Source organism: Tripterygium wilfordii, chromosome 9, assembly GCF_013401445.1.
Source record: "Tripterygium wilfordii isolate XIE 37 chromosome 9, ASM1340144v1, whole genome shotgun sequence".
NCBI classification, from domain to species: Eukaryota; Viridiplantae; Streptophyta; class Magnoliopsida; order Celastrales; family Celastraceae; genus Tripterygium; species Tripterygium wilfordii.
In genome coordinates this window covers 1,950,898-1,966,469 of record NC_052240.1, presented here as the reverse complement: position 1 = coordinate 1,966,469, position 15,572 = coordinate 1,950,898, and the positions used below count along the sequence as shown (strand labels likewise).

Genomic DNA, 15,572 nt, shown 5'->3' with positions numbered 1-15,572 from the left:
AGTAATGCCAAAGCTCACCTGAAGTCTTACAGGAACAAACTGGAATCATGTTGCTTATTTATAGCGACAATTATATGTCTCATGATCAAGCGAGGCGTAGAACCAAAAGAAGGTACGAAAGCCCAAGCGAACAGAAGGACCAAAAGGAAGGAGAAAGCCCAATCGAAGCGTACAGGCCCAAAAGGAGAGAATGCAAAAGTGTCCATATCCAATTGATTCACTGGGCCTCAAATAGAAAGATGAGACAAAAGACAAAAAATTGCTGCTGCCCAGGATCGAAGTGGGGACCTTCAGTGTGTAAAAAGGACGTTATAACCACTACACCACAGCAACCTTGACTCTCAATAGAGTCAAATCAACATATCAATCTTATATATTCTTTCAATAACGAGAGAGCATCACACAATTGAAGCTGATTTTAGGGTTTTGTAAATAAATGAAAATTGAATTCCATTGGGATAATCAGAGAGATAATGATTGATAGGACATTAAAGAATTAATATATGCTGGTCACCGTGCATTAAGCTGTTTGATTAGACTAATCATGATTTTGGTTGGTTTGTTTTAGGCTAATTTTTTGTTTTTAAATTGTATCCGTTAGTCCCAAAAAGCAGCACACATGGTCGATAAAATGTAGACAAAAAAAAGAGAGAGAGAGTGTAAAGCAGAAAGAAAAATGGAGGAGAAGAAGAAGAAAGGGCCCCTGCCACATCAGCTAAGTAACCAGTCAAATCAAGGTTGCTACCGACTCCGCCGCATTCTACAATTAATATTTGTTATTTCTCAAAACCCTAAATTAATTAATTATGTGGTCTCCAATCCCCATGGTTTATCAATCCTTGACAAAGGATGTATCACAAAGAAAATATTAGCAAAAAAGGATGATATTTTTATGTTGTTGAATTGGGTAACAGTTTCGATGAATATGGATGCCAATAAAATAAAATCGTAAGGCATAAAAGGAAGAAACCTTATAATTAGCAAGAACACATTCCATCAATCAACGATTAGACATATATGTGCTCAATATTCGATTTCAATGAAAAATAAATTTCTTAAAACAAAAACACTTTGCAAAATCAACAATATTTTTTAAAAAATGCACAGATGCCCAAAAATAATTGTACTAGAGAAAAGAGTCAGGGCAAAGCTAACAAAACCTCTCTTTTTTTCAAGGAGTCAGACTTCGCGGCCCTTAGAGATATTTTTTCACAAAATATTAGTAAACAATCCCAACTACATGCCCTAAAAGCTCACATTAATTATTTAATCCAAATGCAGCAAATCCAAAACCAAAATCTCTTAGAAATGTCAAATGGAACAATCAAATTTGTCATTTAGTGCTCAAAATATTGGACTGCCTTTTACTGTTGTGTCATCATTTTATAAAAATCAAACTTGACCCCTTTTTTCCACGGCAACTTTTCTTAAAGAATCACAACTACCCTTTCGTTTAAAAAAGCAATTAAATTCATTGTTGCCAGTAGTTTCCACATAGTTCTTAAGAAGGTGAAGAAGCAATGAGAAGCTTTTAGGCACTAATCAACAGAGATCAAGGTGAATATATAGGCCAGGGTTTATGGCAAGGAAGCTGTCAGAGCTTAATGAGTCTCCAAGGACTAAGAATCCTGCTCCATTTTTACTCAAAACATATGATTTGTTGGAGGAATTCAGTGGAGGAGGCTGCGGCGGCTGTGATGAGATATTGAAAATTGTTTCATGGAATGCGGAGGGGACTGGATTTGTTGTATGGTCTCCGGCCGAGTTCTCGGAGCTTACCTTGCCCAGATACTTCAAGCACAACAATTTCTCCAGCTTCATTCGCCAGCTTAATACCTATGTGAGTACTCCTTGCACATTCAACCCATATTGATGCAGCTAATTATTATTCTTGGCTTCTTACACTCTCTTTGGGGGGGCCAAAATGGTTCTTGATTCTTGATTTATATTCCTGAATTATTTATTTATTTGTATATTGCAATGAAAGTTTGAATCTGGTTGATAAGAGCCACCATTTAAGAATATTCTTGATCATCAATCAAGTGAAGTGAAGAGTTGGAATACTAGCTAGCTTCTGAGTTCTAAGTAGGAATTTTCTTAATTAAGAAGCGAAGCAAAATGATGTCACTAGCTAATTTTCTCAAGACTTCATGTTACATGTGCTGATAGTGACTAGATATTCAAAGATAGACATTTCAAAGATATATTCAGACATTGGACAACAATGATGTTGCCATCTCGATTCTTTCACACTATAATCATCATATTCGAGCCTTTAATCCAAAAGTTGGGGTGTACTATATGAGTCTACAAAAGAAATTATATTTTTACCAATAGAATATTGAATTCATATCATTTCAGACAAAAAATATTTAATCAAAGAACATTTTTAACATCATCCAATATATATGAAAAGCAGGGGTTCAAGAAGACGTCGTCGAAGCAATGGGAGTTCAGGCACGAGAAGTTCCAGAAGGGATGCAGGCACCTACTAGGTGAAATCAGCAGGAAGAAGGCGGAGCCGAGTGCGTTTCCAGCATACCTGAAGGCTGCAGAGGAAAAGATGAATGCAGTGGAGGAGGAAAACAATATTGGTCACGATCTCCTAATGGAAGAGAACAAGAAGCTAAGGAGAGAGCAGCTGGAATTGCAGATGCAAATAGCAGAATTCAAAGCAATAGAAGTTAAGTTGTTGGAGTGTGTTGCTCAATACATGGGAAACAATCACAATAAAGTTAGGAGGCTATTTTAGATGCCAACATAAAACTTGAGATCCTAGCTTTGCTGGATCCTTTTAAGATTCCAAAGTGGATGATTGTCTCATTTTACACTAAAAATAATTCCGGAAAATATTTTGATAAGACAGATTTTTATTTCTCAATGACATCCCACCATCAAGTCGATTTTCCGAATCCCTCGAAACCATTTCATATAACTTCATTGATATTTCTTTTTCATAAAGCAAAATCGACTTCGATTCTTGAAGAATCCACAACACTTCTACTTTTTATTGTGCAAAAGATTATCTTTTCATGTGGAAAACACCCGTATCAATAATTATGATTTTTAATGTTGCTTAAGTCTTAACACTTGTGGTAATTCAAAAACTTATTTCACACTCTTCATTCAAAAAGTTAAGTTGCAAGCTTGCAACCCATTCATGAATCATCCTAAGTTCCTAACCAAGTATAAAGTATCCATATTTGTTGAATTGGGCCAAATTTAGGCCCAACCATTAAACACTTACAAGCGACAAGCGTGCATGTTTGCAGCCCATTCACGAAATCCAAATTTCCACATTCGGCCCAACAATTAAACCCCGCCTCCATACTCGATAGGTTAAACCCCAGCGGGACTGAGTTCTGAAGCCGATTTCTCACCATTTCAGTTCTCTCCGCCAAAGCATCTCGCCATGAATTCGAAGCTGTTAACGCTAATCCGGTTTAGTAGATGCTATAGCACCAGTAGGAGAAGCAAGGAGGCATTGTATTCCAAAATCAGTCCTTTAGGGAATCCCTCCACAAGCTTGGTGCCAGAGCTCGACAGTTGGGTCAGCGATGGCAACAAAGTTCGAGTCTCTGAGCTTCAGCGAATCATCCGCGATCTGCGAAAGAGAAAGCGCTTCACTCAGGCTCTTCAGGTTTTTCGATTTGTCGTTTATCTTTGGGCTTGTTTGGTTCGACGAGAAAATGGGGGAGAAGAAAAGAAAAGAAAAGAAAAGAAACTAGTGTCTTCCATTTCATTACTTCTGTTGATCATTCACGTTTTTTCAAGGAAAAGTAAATCCGTGACTGCCTCGCTAAATTTAAAGGATTACAATGATTTATGTGCAAAGTGCAATCATATGATGAATAGAGCATTTGGTTTTCAATATTTTCGGGTGTTGTTAATTATTTTTCTTATGTAACTTATTTAGGTTTTCACCATGATTGTTTGATTACGAAGATGATGAAAAAGGTTACTCTGGAGAAGGATTTTGTTGCTTCCTATGCATTAGTTTGTGATTAACTTTATCATTTTGAAGCAATGGATTAATTTTAGGGTTTATTGCATCATGATCTTCAATCTAGCAAAATAGGTGATAAAACAGAAGAAAAATGTGTGACAAGGCATTCGCTGTGAAATTGTTTTGGCATAGTAGAATTATTATTTGTGGGTTAACGAACCATAGTGCTTTAGCTAATAATTTCCTCCATAAACCCCCCGGAGCACACTCGCTGATTGTGCTATACTCTCAACATGTCAGCAGGTGGAAGTTAACCTCAAAACGTTTGGTACTAAGGCTTTGATAATGATGAAATGCTTGACTGCACCCTGAACAGTTTCTTCCTTAAAAGAATGGCCTTGACTGTGTATTCTTATCACTTACTTTTTGATGTTCTATTTGGTGTAGGTCTCTGAATGGATGAATAAAAATGGCATTTGTTCATTTTCACCTACTGAACATGCAGTTCAGTTAAATTTGATTGGCAGGGTCCACGGGTATCTTTCTGCAGAAAACTATTTTGATAACTTAAGGGATGAAGAGAAAAATGATAAAACATATGGGGCTCTTCTGCATTGTTATGCGCGACAGAAACAAATAGACAAGTCCCTCTCGCATATGCAGAAAATGAGGGAGATGGGCTTTGCTTCATCAGCTCTTACTTACAATGACATCATGTCCCTCTATGCTAACCTTGGGCAATATGAGAAGGTGCCTGAAGTACTTGATGAAATGAAGAAAAATAAAATCTCTCCGGACAACTTGAGCTATAGAATTTGCATCAATGCTTATGGCACACAATCTAATATCATGGCGATGGAAGCATTACTGAAAGAGATGGAGAACCACTCGCACATTGTTGTGGACTGGAACACATATGCCGTTGTTGCCAGTTTCTACATAAAAGCAGGCCTCACTGATAAGACAATTGATTCCCTAAAAAAAGCAGAAGAGAGGTTGGAAAAGAAAGATGGAAACGAGTTCAACCACCTAATGTCATTGTATGCGAGTATAGGGAATAAGGCCGAAGTCTTGAGATTATGGGATCTGCAGAAATGTGCTTTTAAGAGGCATATAAACAGGGACTACATCACCGTGCTGGACTCCCTGGTAAAGCTGGGAGAGCTTAAAGAATCTGAGAAATTGCTGAAGGAGTGGGAATCATCTGGCAACTGTTATGATTTTCGAGTACCAAACATTGTATTTGTTGGGTATTGTAAAAAGGGCCTGTATAAGAAAGCAGAAGCTATACTTACAGACTTGATGGAGAAAGGAAGGGCTACCACACCAAACAGTTGGGCAAGGTTGGCAGAGGGATACTTGGATAAAGGAGAGATGACAAAAGCTGTGGATTGTATGAAAGCCGCTGTCTCTCGGGATGTGAAGAACAAAGACTGGAAGCCCAATCCAAAGGTAATTACTGCCATTTTAGGTTGGCTTGGTGATGAAGGTAGTGCTGAAGATGTAGAAGCTTTTGTGGCTTCACTGAGGGCAGTCATCCCAGTGAGCAGACGAATGTATCATGCGTTGATACAGGCAAATATAAGAGGTGGTAAAGAAGTGAATGGGATTTTGGAAAGTATGAAAACGGATAAAATAGATGAAGATAAAGAAACAAAAAAAATTCTTGGCCTGAGACTGAACTAAGGGTTGGTTCATATGCCTTGTGTTTTTTGATTGTGTTCTGATTTAAGTATTGCTCATGTGATGTAAGAACTTTGACTGAATCAAGCAATTCAATTTGCTGGTATTTGTTTGGTTTTAATAATGACTTCCTTTTAGTTTTGTGCATTTCTTCTAAGATAGCATTAGGTTGCCATCTTTTGATAATATTACCTAGGTATGTTACTTTGATTGCCTTGTTGGAGGTTCAGTTATTTTACTTGGTTTTGGTATGCATTAAATGATATTGAATCCATCAGCTATTTTCCCCATGCTAAGCATGATCTAGAGTATGCAGAAGGGAAATCAAATTTTTGGAAAGTTAATAATTTTTTCGAAGAAAAATAGTTAGTTTTGCAACATATGTTATATGATTTATGAAATCATTGGTCGTGTAGCTTTTTCCCTAGACAAGATGTCAAATATTTACAATACTCTATTGGTTAAAGGTCGAGATACATCAGGTCACATAATTAATGTGATTTGTAAAGTACAGCAATTAATATTAAGAAATAACCAAGTTCGGCTGTAGCTATGAATGCTACAAATGGTCTAATGAGAGGGATGGACGTGATTGACATGGGAGCTCCTCTATGTGAACTTCTTGATGTCAATAATAACCTGTTGCATAAGTTTCCCAAATGGTCTAATGAGAGGGATGGACGTGATTGACATGGGAGCTCCTCTATGTGAACTTCTTGATGTCGATAATAACCTGTTGCATAAGTTTCCCAATACATTGCATAGGTACCCACAAGAACCTAGCGATGCAATTGTTTAAATCACAATATCCTAATATTGCTGGATCCTAATATTGCTGGAGCCTTTTTAGCTACTAAAGGCACTTGGAGCTCCTCTATGTGAACTTCTTGATGTCGATAATAACCTGTTGCATAAGTTTCCCAAATGGTCTAATGAGAGGGATGGACGTGATTGACATGAGAGCTCCTCTATGTGAACTTCTTGATGTCGATAATAACCTGTTGCATAAGTTTCCCAATACATTGCATAGGTACCCACAAGAACCTAGCGATGCAATTGTTTAAATCACAATATCCTAATATTGCTGGATCCTAATATTGCTGGAGCCTTTTTAGCTACTAAAGGCACTTGGAGCTCCTCTATGTGAACTTCTTGATGTCGATAATAACCTGTTGCATAAGTTTCCCAAATGGTCTAATGAGAGGGATGGACGTGATTGACATGGGAGCTCCTCTATGTGAACTTCTTGATGTCGATAATAACCTGTTGCATAAGTTTCCCAATACATTGCATAGGTACCCACAAGAACCTAGCGATGCAATTGTTTAAATCACAATATCCTAATATTGCTGGAGTCTTTTTAGCTACTAAAGGCACTTGAAAAAAACACTTACAAGTTACAAGCTTGTGATGAATACCCGTCACACGGGATGGGGGCCCAAGTCTAGCATCATAAGTTTGAGCCTAACTCTCTATTGAAAACCCAGGTTGACAATAAGAGGTTTGTCCTCCCTTATAAGTTAGACTCCAAATCCACCATCTTCCGATGTGGGATTCTCATCAGCTTGTCGCCCATTCATGTTATCCAAATATCCACATTCACTAAATTGGGCCAGTCCCAGGCCCAACAATTAAACCCTTACAACTTACCAGCCTCGAAGATTAAACCGCAACGAAGGGTCCGACTTTGAAGTTTGTTAGGTTTTACAATCAAACTCTCAACGTGTCATCTCCTTAGTGGTGGTCTCACACTACCACTGCAACAGTATCTCTGATACTAGCCTCATAATCGTCTCCCACGACATCAAAAAGTAAAATCGACGGATGATAGCAAAAATTCCCATCCAACGGTTATTCACATCATTTGAATAGCCTTTATAAATGGTGCGTCCCCCTCCATCCCCTCAACAACACTAGGATAGTAAAAAGTTCTTCTAGCTAGTCAAAGGTTATCCCATGATTGCCAACAAGTGCAGAACCCTCACATACAACTCCCCCGAAGAACCACTATCGTGGCTAAGTGACAACCTCCCCCACCGGGCAAGGTCAAAGTAAATGTGGATGGCAGTTGGTATTTGGGTGACCCTTACCGGGGTGTCGGGTTGTTATTCGTGACCATTTAGGGACTATGTTTGGATATGATTTTATGCGTGTGTTTTCAGCAGGAGGCCCGACTACCATCGAAGGGTGGCCTTTTTGTTTAGAGCTCAATTGTCCAGGGATTTGGGTTACAACAACAACATTTTGGAAGGGGATGCCTTGGAGATGGTAATTAGTATCAAGAAGCCACATACCTCCCTCCAAGTTTATGGTCACCTGTTAGAGGAAATCCATCTTATTATTGATCCCATATCTTGTGTTGTGACACATACAACCCGGGATGGTAAAAGGGTTACCGATGCCCTTACTCATGTGGGGCGCTCATCCCCTTCCAAATGTGTTCTTGTACACGGTTTATCGCCTTCTACTATTCCACTTCATACAGTGGACTGTAATGGTTTATTTGCTTCATGAAAGTTTCATTTCTCCTCAAAAAAAATAAAATTATGACTTCCTTTTAGATTTGTGCATTTCTTCTAAGATAGCATTAGGTAGCCACTTGGTGATAATATTACCTAGGTATGTTACTTTGATTGCCTTGTTGGAGGTTCAGTTATTTTACTTGGTTTTGGTATGCATTTAATAATATTGAATCCATCATCTATTTTCCCCATGCTAAGCATGATCTAGTGTATGCAGAAGGGAAATCAAATTTTTCGAAAGTTAATAATTTTTTGAAAGAAAAATAGGTAGTTTTGCAACATATGTTATATGATTTATGAAATCATTGGTCGTGTAGCTTTTTCCCAGGATAAGATGTCTAATATTTACAATACTCTATTGGTTAAAGGTCGAGATACATCAGGTCACATAATTAATGTGATTTGTAAAGTACAACAATTAGTATTAAGAAATAACCAAGTTCGGCTGTAGCTATGAATGCTACAAATGGTCTAATGAGAGGGATGAACGTGATTGACATGGGAGCTCCTCTATGTGAACTTATTGATGTCGATAATAAACTGTTGCATAAGTTTCCCAATACGTTGCATAGGTACCCACAAGAAACTAGCGATGCAATTGTTTAAATCACAATATCCTAATATTGCTGGAGCCTTTTTAACTACTAAAGGCACTTGAAAAAATAGCTAAACTAGTTAATAATGGGCTTGGGCCTTGGAACCCATCCATCCTACCAAGTATCCATTTTATTGAATTCAGTCAAAATCCAAGCCCAACTACTAAACACTTACAAGTTACAAGCTTGTCGCCCATTCATGTTATCCAAATATCCACATTAACTAAATTGGGCCAATCCCAGGCCCAACAATTAAACCCTTACAACTTATAAGCCTCGAAGGTTAAACCCCAGCGAAGGGTCCGACTTTGAATTTTGTTAGGTTTTATAATCAAACTCTCAACGTGTCATCTCCTCAGTGGTGGTCGCACACTACCACTACAACAGTATCTCTGATACTAGCCTCATAATCGTCTCCCACGACATCAAAAAGTAAAATCGCCTCATGACAGCAAAAATTCCCATCCAACGGTTATTCACATCATTTGAATAGCCTTTATAAATGGTGCGTCCCGCCCCATCCCCTCAACAACTGTATAATAGTAAAAAGTTCTTCTAGCTAGTCAAAACTTATCCCATGATTGCCAACAAGTGCAGAACCCTCACATACAACTCCTTTGAAGAACCACTATCGTGGCTAAGTGGCAACCTCCCCACCGGGCAAGGTCAAAGTAAATGTTGATGGCAGTTGGTATTTGGGTGACCCTTACGGGGGTGTCGGGCTGTTATTCGTGACCATTTAGGGACTGTGTTTGGATATGATTTTATGCGTGTGTTTTCAGTAGGAGACCCGATTGCCATCGAAGGGGTGACCTTTTTGTTTAGAGCTCAATTGTCCAGGGATTTGGGTTATATAACAACATTGTTTTGGAAGGGGATGCCTTGGAGATGGTAATTAATATGAAGAAGTCACATACCTCCCTCCAAGTTTATGGTTACCTGTTAGAGGAAAATCCATCTTATTATTGATCCCATATCTTGTGTTGTGACACATACAACCCGGATGGTAACAGGGTTGCTGATGCCCTTGCTCATTTGGGGCGTTCTTCCCCTTCTAAATGTGTTCTTGTACACAGTGTGCCGCCTTCTACTATTCCACTTCATACAGTGGACTGTAATGGTTTATTTGTTTAATAAAAGTTTCATTTCTCCTCAAAAAAAAAATAATGACTTCCATTTAGATTTGTGCATTTCTTCTAAGATAGCATTAGATAGCCACCTGGTGATAATATTACCTAGGTATGTTACTTTGATTGCCTTGTTGGAGGTTCAGTTATTTTACTTGGTTTTGGTATGCATTGAATAATATTGAATCCATCATCTATTTTCCCCATGCTAAGCATGATCTAGAGTATGCAAAAGGGAAATCAAATTTTTTGAAAGTTCATCATTTTTTGAAAGAAAAATAGTTAGTTTTGCAAGATATGTTATATGATTTATGAAATCATTGGTTGTGTAGCTTTTTCCTCGGACAAGATGTCTAATATTTACATTACTCTATTGATTAAAGGTCAAGATACATTAGGTCACATAATTAATGTGAATTGTAAAGTACAACAATTAGTATTGAATGCTACAAATGGTCTAATGAGAGGGATGGACGTGATTGACACGGGAGCTCCTCTAAGTGAACTTATTGATATCGATAATAACCTGTTGCATAAGTTTCCAAGTACGTTGCATAGGTACCCACAAGAAACTAGCGATGCAATTGTTTAAATCACAATATCCTAATATTGCTAGAGCCTTTTTAACTACTAAAAGACACTTCAAAATACAGCTAAACTAGTTAATAATGTGCTTGGGTCTTGGAACCCATTCCTCCTACCAAGTATCCATTTTATTGAATTTAGCCAAAATTCAGGCCCATCTACTAAACACTTACAAGTTACAAGCTTGTAGCCTATTCATGTTATCAAAATTATCGACATTCACTAAATTGGTCCAATCCCAGGCCCAACAATTAAACCTTTACAACTTACAAGCTTAGAAGGTTAAACCCCAGCGAAGGGTCCGACTTTGAAGTTTGTTAGGTTTTACAATCAAACTCTTAACGTGTCATCTCCTCAATGGTGGTCGCACACTATCACTGCAACAATATCTTTGATACCAGCCTCATAACCTTCTCCCGCGTCATCAAAAAAGTAAAATCGACGGATGACAACAAAAATTCCCATCCAGCGATTATTCACATCATTTGAATAGCCTTTATAAATGGTGCGTCCCGTCCCATCCCCTCAACAACAGTAGAACAGTACAAAGTTGTTCTAGCTAGTCAAAGGTTATCCCATGATTGGCAACAAGTGCAGAACCCTCACATACAACTCCCCCGAAGAACCACTATCGTGGCTAAGTGGCAACCTCCCCCACCGGGCAAGGTCAAAGTACAGTTGGTATTTGGGTGACCCTTATGGGGGTGTCGGGCTGTTATTCATGACCATTTAGGTACTGTGTTTGGATATGATTTTATACGTGTGTTTTCAACAGGAGGCCCTACTACCATCGAAGGGGTGACCTTTTTGTTTAGAGCTCAATTGTCCAGGGATTTGGGTTACAACAACATTATTTTGGAAGGGGATGCCTTGGAGATGGTAATTAGTATCAAGAAGTCACATACCTCCCTCCAAGTTTATGGTCACCTGTTAGAGGAAATCCAACTTATTATTGATCCCATATCTTGTGTTGTGACACATACAACCCGGGATGGTAACAGGGTTGCTGATGCTCTTGTTCATTTGGGGCGTTCTTCCCCTTCCAAATGTGTTTTTGTACACGGTTTACCGCCTTCTACTATTCCACTTCATATAGTGGACTGTAATGGTTTATTTGCTTAATGAAAGTTTCATTTCTCCTAAAAAAAAAAATTGACTTCCTTTTAGATTTGTGCATTTCTTCTAAGATAGTTTTAGGTAGCCACCTGATGATAATATTACCTAGGTATGTCACTTTGATTGCCTTGTTGGAGGTTCAGTTATTTTACTTGGTTTTGGTATGCATTGAAAAATATTGAATCCATCATCTATTTTCCCCATGCTAAGCATCATCTAGAGTATGCAGAAGGGAAATTAAATTTTTGGAAAGTTCATAATTTTTTAAAAGAAAATAGTTAGTTTTGCAACATATGTTATATGATTTATGAAGTCATTGGTCGTGTAGCTTTTTCCCCGGACAAGATGTCTAATATTTACAGTACTCTATTGGTTAAAGGTCGAGATACATCAGGTCACATAATTAATGTGATTTGTAAAATATAACAATTAGTATTAAGAAATAACCAAGTTTGGCTGTAGCTATGAATGCTACAAATGGTCAAATGAGAGGGATGAACGTGATTGACACGGGAGCTCTTCTAAGTGAACTTATTGATATCGATAATAGCCTGTTGCATAAGTTTCCCAGTACGTTTCATAGGTACCCATAAAAAACTAGCGATTCAATTGTTTAAATCACAATATCCTAATATTGATGGAGCCTTTTTAACTACTAAGGTAGGGATGGCAAAAAAAACCGACCGTAGCACTATCCATAGGGTACCCGATCCATTTAAAATCCGAAAACCGATCCTATAGGGTTTGGAAACGGTTTTGGTTTTGATTTTCAAACCCGTTATGATTTAGGGTCGGGTTTGGTTTTTTATGTCGGGTTTAGGGTACCCGAACCGTTTAATTAAAAAAGTATATTATAGTAATAACATTATAAATCATTTATATAAAGATATATTACATTCAAACATATTAAATAAAATAAAATAAAATAATTATATAGATATTACATTCAAATTATAACAACATGATAAGTCATATTATTTTTAAAAAAAATTGAGTTATACATTTATAGAAAAATAAAAATATTAAAAATTAGACGGTAAACGGGTACCCGATGGTAAACGGTTATGGAACGGTTCCGGTTTTGGAAATTTAAATGGTTTTTTAAACGGTTTTGGTATTGAGTAACTTAAATGGAAACGGTTTTGGTATTCACTAATTGGAAGGGTACCCGACCCGTTGCCATCCCTATACCAAGACACTTGACAAAAATAACTAAACTGGTTAATAATGGGCTTGGAACCCATTTATTGAATTCAACCAAAATCCAGGGGCAAGCGCAACTGGTAAACACTTACAAGCTTGTAGCCATTCATGTTATCCAAATATCCATATTGCTTAAATTGGGCCAGGCCCAGCAATTAAACCCTTACAATTTACCAGCCTCGAAGGTTAAACCCCAGCGAGACCGAATTCTGAAGCCGATTTCTCACCATTTCATTTCTCTGCCAAAGCATCTCGCCATGAATTCGAAGCTGTTCTCAAAAACGCTAATCCAGTTTGGTAGATGCTATAGCACCAGTTACATAAATAAGGAGGCGTTGTATTCCAAAATCAGTCCTTTAGGGAATCCCGCCACAAGCTTGGGGCCAGAGCTCGACAGTTGGGTCAGTGATGGCAAAGAAGTTCGAGTCGCCGAGCTTCAACGAATCATCCGTGATCTGCGAAAGCGGAAGCGCTTCACTCAGGCTCTTCAGGTTTTTCGATTTCTTCTAGTTTATTTTTGGGCTTGTTTGGTTCGACGAGAAAATGGGGGAGAAGAAAAGAAAAGAAACTAGCGTCTTTAGTTTCATTAATGCTGTTAATCATTCACGGTTTTGAGGGAAAAAGTAAATTCGTGACTTCCTAGCTCCATATAAAGAATTACAATGATTTATGTGCAATCATATGATGAATAGAACAGTTGGTTTTCAATATTTTCTGGTGGTGTTAATCATTTTTTCTTATGTGACTTAGTTTGGTTTTCGTCATGATTGTTTGATTGACGAAGATGATGAAAAGGATTTTGTTGCTTCCTATGCATTAGTTTGTGATTAGCTTTATCATTTTGAAGCAATGGATTAGTATGAGGGTTTATTGCATCGTATTCTTCAATCTAGCAAAAAAGTTAATAAAAAAGAAGAAAAATGTGTGACAAAGCCTTCGCTGTGAAATTGATTTGGCATAGTAGAACTATTATGTGTGGGTTAATGAACCATAGTGCTTTAGCTAATACGTTCCTCCATGAACCCCTGGGGCACACTCAGTGATTGTGCTATACTCTCAACATATCAGCAGGTATGTATTCGTAGAGCTACCCTCAAAACATTTGTTACTAAGGCTTTGATAACGATGAAATGCTTGACTGCACCATGAACAGTTTTTTCCTTAAAAGAATGGCCTTGACTATGTATACTTATCTCTTACTTTGTGATATTCTATTTGTTGTAGGTCTCTGAATGGATGAATAAAAACGGCATTTGTGCATTTTCACCAACTGAACATGCTGTTCAGTTAAATTTGATTGGCAGGGTCCATGGGTATCTTTCTGCAGAAAACTATTTTTATAACTTAAGGGATGAAGAGAAAACTGATAAGACATATGGGGCTCTTCTGCATTGCTATGTGCAACAGAAACAAATAGACAAGGCCCTCTCGCATGTGCAGAAAATGAGGGAGATGGGTTTTGCTTCATCACCTCTTACTTACAATGACATCATGTGCCTTTATGCTAACCTTGGGCAACATGAGAAGGTGCCTGAAATACTTAATGAAATGAAGAAAAACAAAATTTCTCCGGACAACTTGAGCTATAGGATTTGCATCAATGCATACGTCACCCAATCTAATATCATGGCGATGGAAGCATTACTGAAAGAGATGGAGAACCAACCGCACATTGCTGTGGACTGGAACACATATGCTGTTGTTGCCAATTTCTACATAAAAGCAGGCCTCACTGATAAGGCAATTGATGCCCTGAAAAAAGCAGAAGAGAGGTTGGAAAAGAATGGTGGAAATGAATTTAACCACCTAATGTCATTGTATGCGAGCATAGGGAATAAGGCCGAAGTCTTGAGATTATGGGATCTACAGAAAAGTGCTTGTAGGAGGCATATAAACAGCGACTACATCACCATGCTGGACTCCCTGGTAAAGCTGGGAGACGTGGAAGAAGCTGAGGAATTGTTGAAGGAGTGGGAATCATCTGGCAACTGTTATGATTTTCGAGTACCAAACATTGTATTTGTTGGGTATTCTAAAAAGGGCCTGTATAAGAAAGCAGAAGTTATACTTAAAGAGTTGATGGAGAAAGGAAAGGCTATCACACCAAACAGTTGGGCAAGGTTGGCAGAAGGATACTTGGATGAAGGAGAGATGACAAAAGTTGTGGATTGTATGAAAGCTGCAGTCTCTCGGAATGTGGAGAGCAAAGAATGGAAGCCCAGTACAAAGGTAATTACTGCCATTTTAGGTTGGCTTGGTGATGAAGGTAGTGCTGAAGATGTAGAAGCTTGTGTGGCTTCACTGAGGACTGTCATCCCAGTGAGCAGACGAATGTATCATGCGTTGATAAAGGCAAATATAAGAGGTGGTAAAGAAGTGAATGGGATTTTGGAAAGTATGAAAACAGATAAAATAAATGAAGATAAAGAAACAAAAAAAGTTCTTGGCCTGAGAGTCTGAGAAAGAACTAAAAGTTCTGGTTCTTGTGCCTTGTGTTTTTTTCATTGAGTTCTGATTAATTATTTCTCATGTGATGTAAGAACTTCCACAGAAGCAAGCAATTCAATTTGCTAGTATTTGTTTGGTTTCATTAATGACTTCCTTTTAGATTTGTGTATTTCGTCTTAAGACAGCATTGGTTGGCCACCTGGTGATAATTTTAGTTAGGTTTGTATTAGTATCAGATTCAATTATTTTACTTCGTTTTGGTATATACAATGAACAATGTGGATGAAAGATCCCATCTGGTTGAATTTGGTCCATGAATGTCTCTGTAAACGATGTGCTGGAAAGA

The 15,572-nt window shown here is 38.0% G+C and overlaps 3 protein-coding genes across 3 annotated transcripts; all 3 read left to right on the top strand.

Annotated features, from left to right (window-relative positions):
• The first annotated feature begins 1,470 nt into the window (after positions 1-1,470).
• Positions 1,471-2,881, top strand: LOC120006255 (heat stress transcription factor B-2a-like). Its single transcript, XM_038856226.1, has 2 exons — positions 1,471-1,840; positions 2,420-2,881. Exons 1-2 carry the CDS (start codon positions 1,580-1,582, stop codon positions 2,750-2,752), a joined length of 594 nt encoding a protein of 197 aa, XP_038712154.1. The 5' UTR covers positions 1,471-1,579; the 3' UTR covers positions 2,753-2,881.
• A 451-nt stretch (positions 2,882-3,332) lies between these two features.
• On the top strand, positions 3,333-5,770 carry LOC120006682 (pentatricopeptide repeat-containing protein At4g21705, mitochondrial). Its single transcript, XM_038856815.1, has 2 exons — positions 3,333-3,640; positions 4,394-5,770. Exons 1-2 carry the CDS (start codon positions 3,413-3,415, stop codon positions 5,630-5,632), a joined length of 1,467 nt encoding a protein of 488 aa, XP_038712743.1. The 5' UTR covers positions 3,333-3,412; the 3' UTR covers positions 5,633-5,770.
• Positions 5,771-12,914: 7,144 nt separating this feature from the next.
• LOC120005647 (pentatricopeptide repeat-containing protein At4g21705, mitochondrial-like) lies at positions 12,915-15,368 on the top strand. The gene is made up of 2 exons (XM_038855410.1): positions 12,915-13,269; positions 14,003-15,368. The coding sequence occupies exons 1-2, from the start codon at positions 13,036-13,038 to the stop codon at positions 15,236-15,238; spliced, it is 1,470 nt and encodes a 489-aa protein (XP_038711338.1). The 5' UTR covers positions 12,915-13,035; the 3' UTR covers positions 15,239-15,368.
• The last annotated feature ends 204 nt before the right edge of the window (positions 15,369-15,572 follow it).

What these genes read in the sequence shown, in the direction of transcription:
- LOC120006682 (XM_038856815.1), top strand. Translation starts at nt 3,413, where the DNA reads ATGAATTCGAAGCTGTTAACGCTAATCCGGTTTAGTAGATGCTATAGC. An exon ending in GCTTCACTCAGGCTCTTCAG is followed by an intron (nt 3,641 to 4,393) that starts GTTTTTCGATTT and finishes TATTTGGTGTAG; the next exon opens with GTCTCTGAATGGATGAATAA.
- LOC120005647 (XM_038855410.1), top strand. Translation starts at nt 13,036, where the DNA reads ATGAATTCGAAGCTGTTCTCAAAAACGCTAATCCAGTTTGGTAGATGC. An exon ending in GCTTCACTCAGGCTCTTCAG is followed by an intron (nt 13,270 to 14,002) that starts GTTTTTCGATTT and finishes TATTTGTTGTAG; the next exon opens with GTCTCTGAATGGATGAATAA.
- LOC120006255 (XM_038856226.1), top strand. Translation starts at nt 1,580, where the DNA reads ATGGCAAGGAAGCTGTCAGAGCTTAATGAGTCTCCAAGGACTAAGAAT. An exon ending in TTCGCCAGCTTAATACCTAT is followed by an intron (nt 1,841 to 2,419) that starts GTGAGTACTCCT and finishes TATGAAAAGCAG; the next exon opens with GGGTTCAAGAAGACGTCGTC.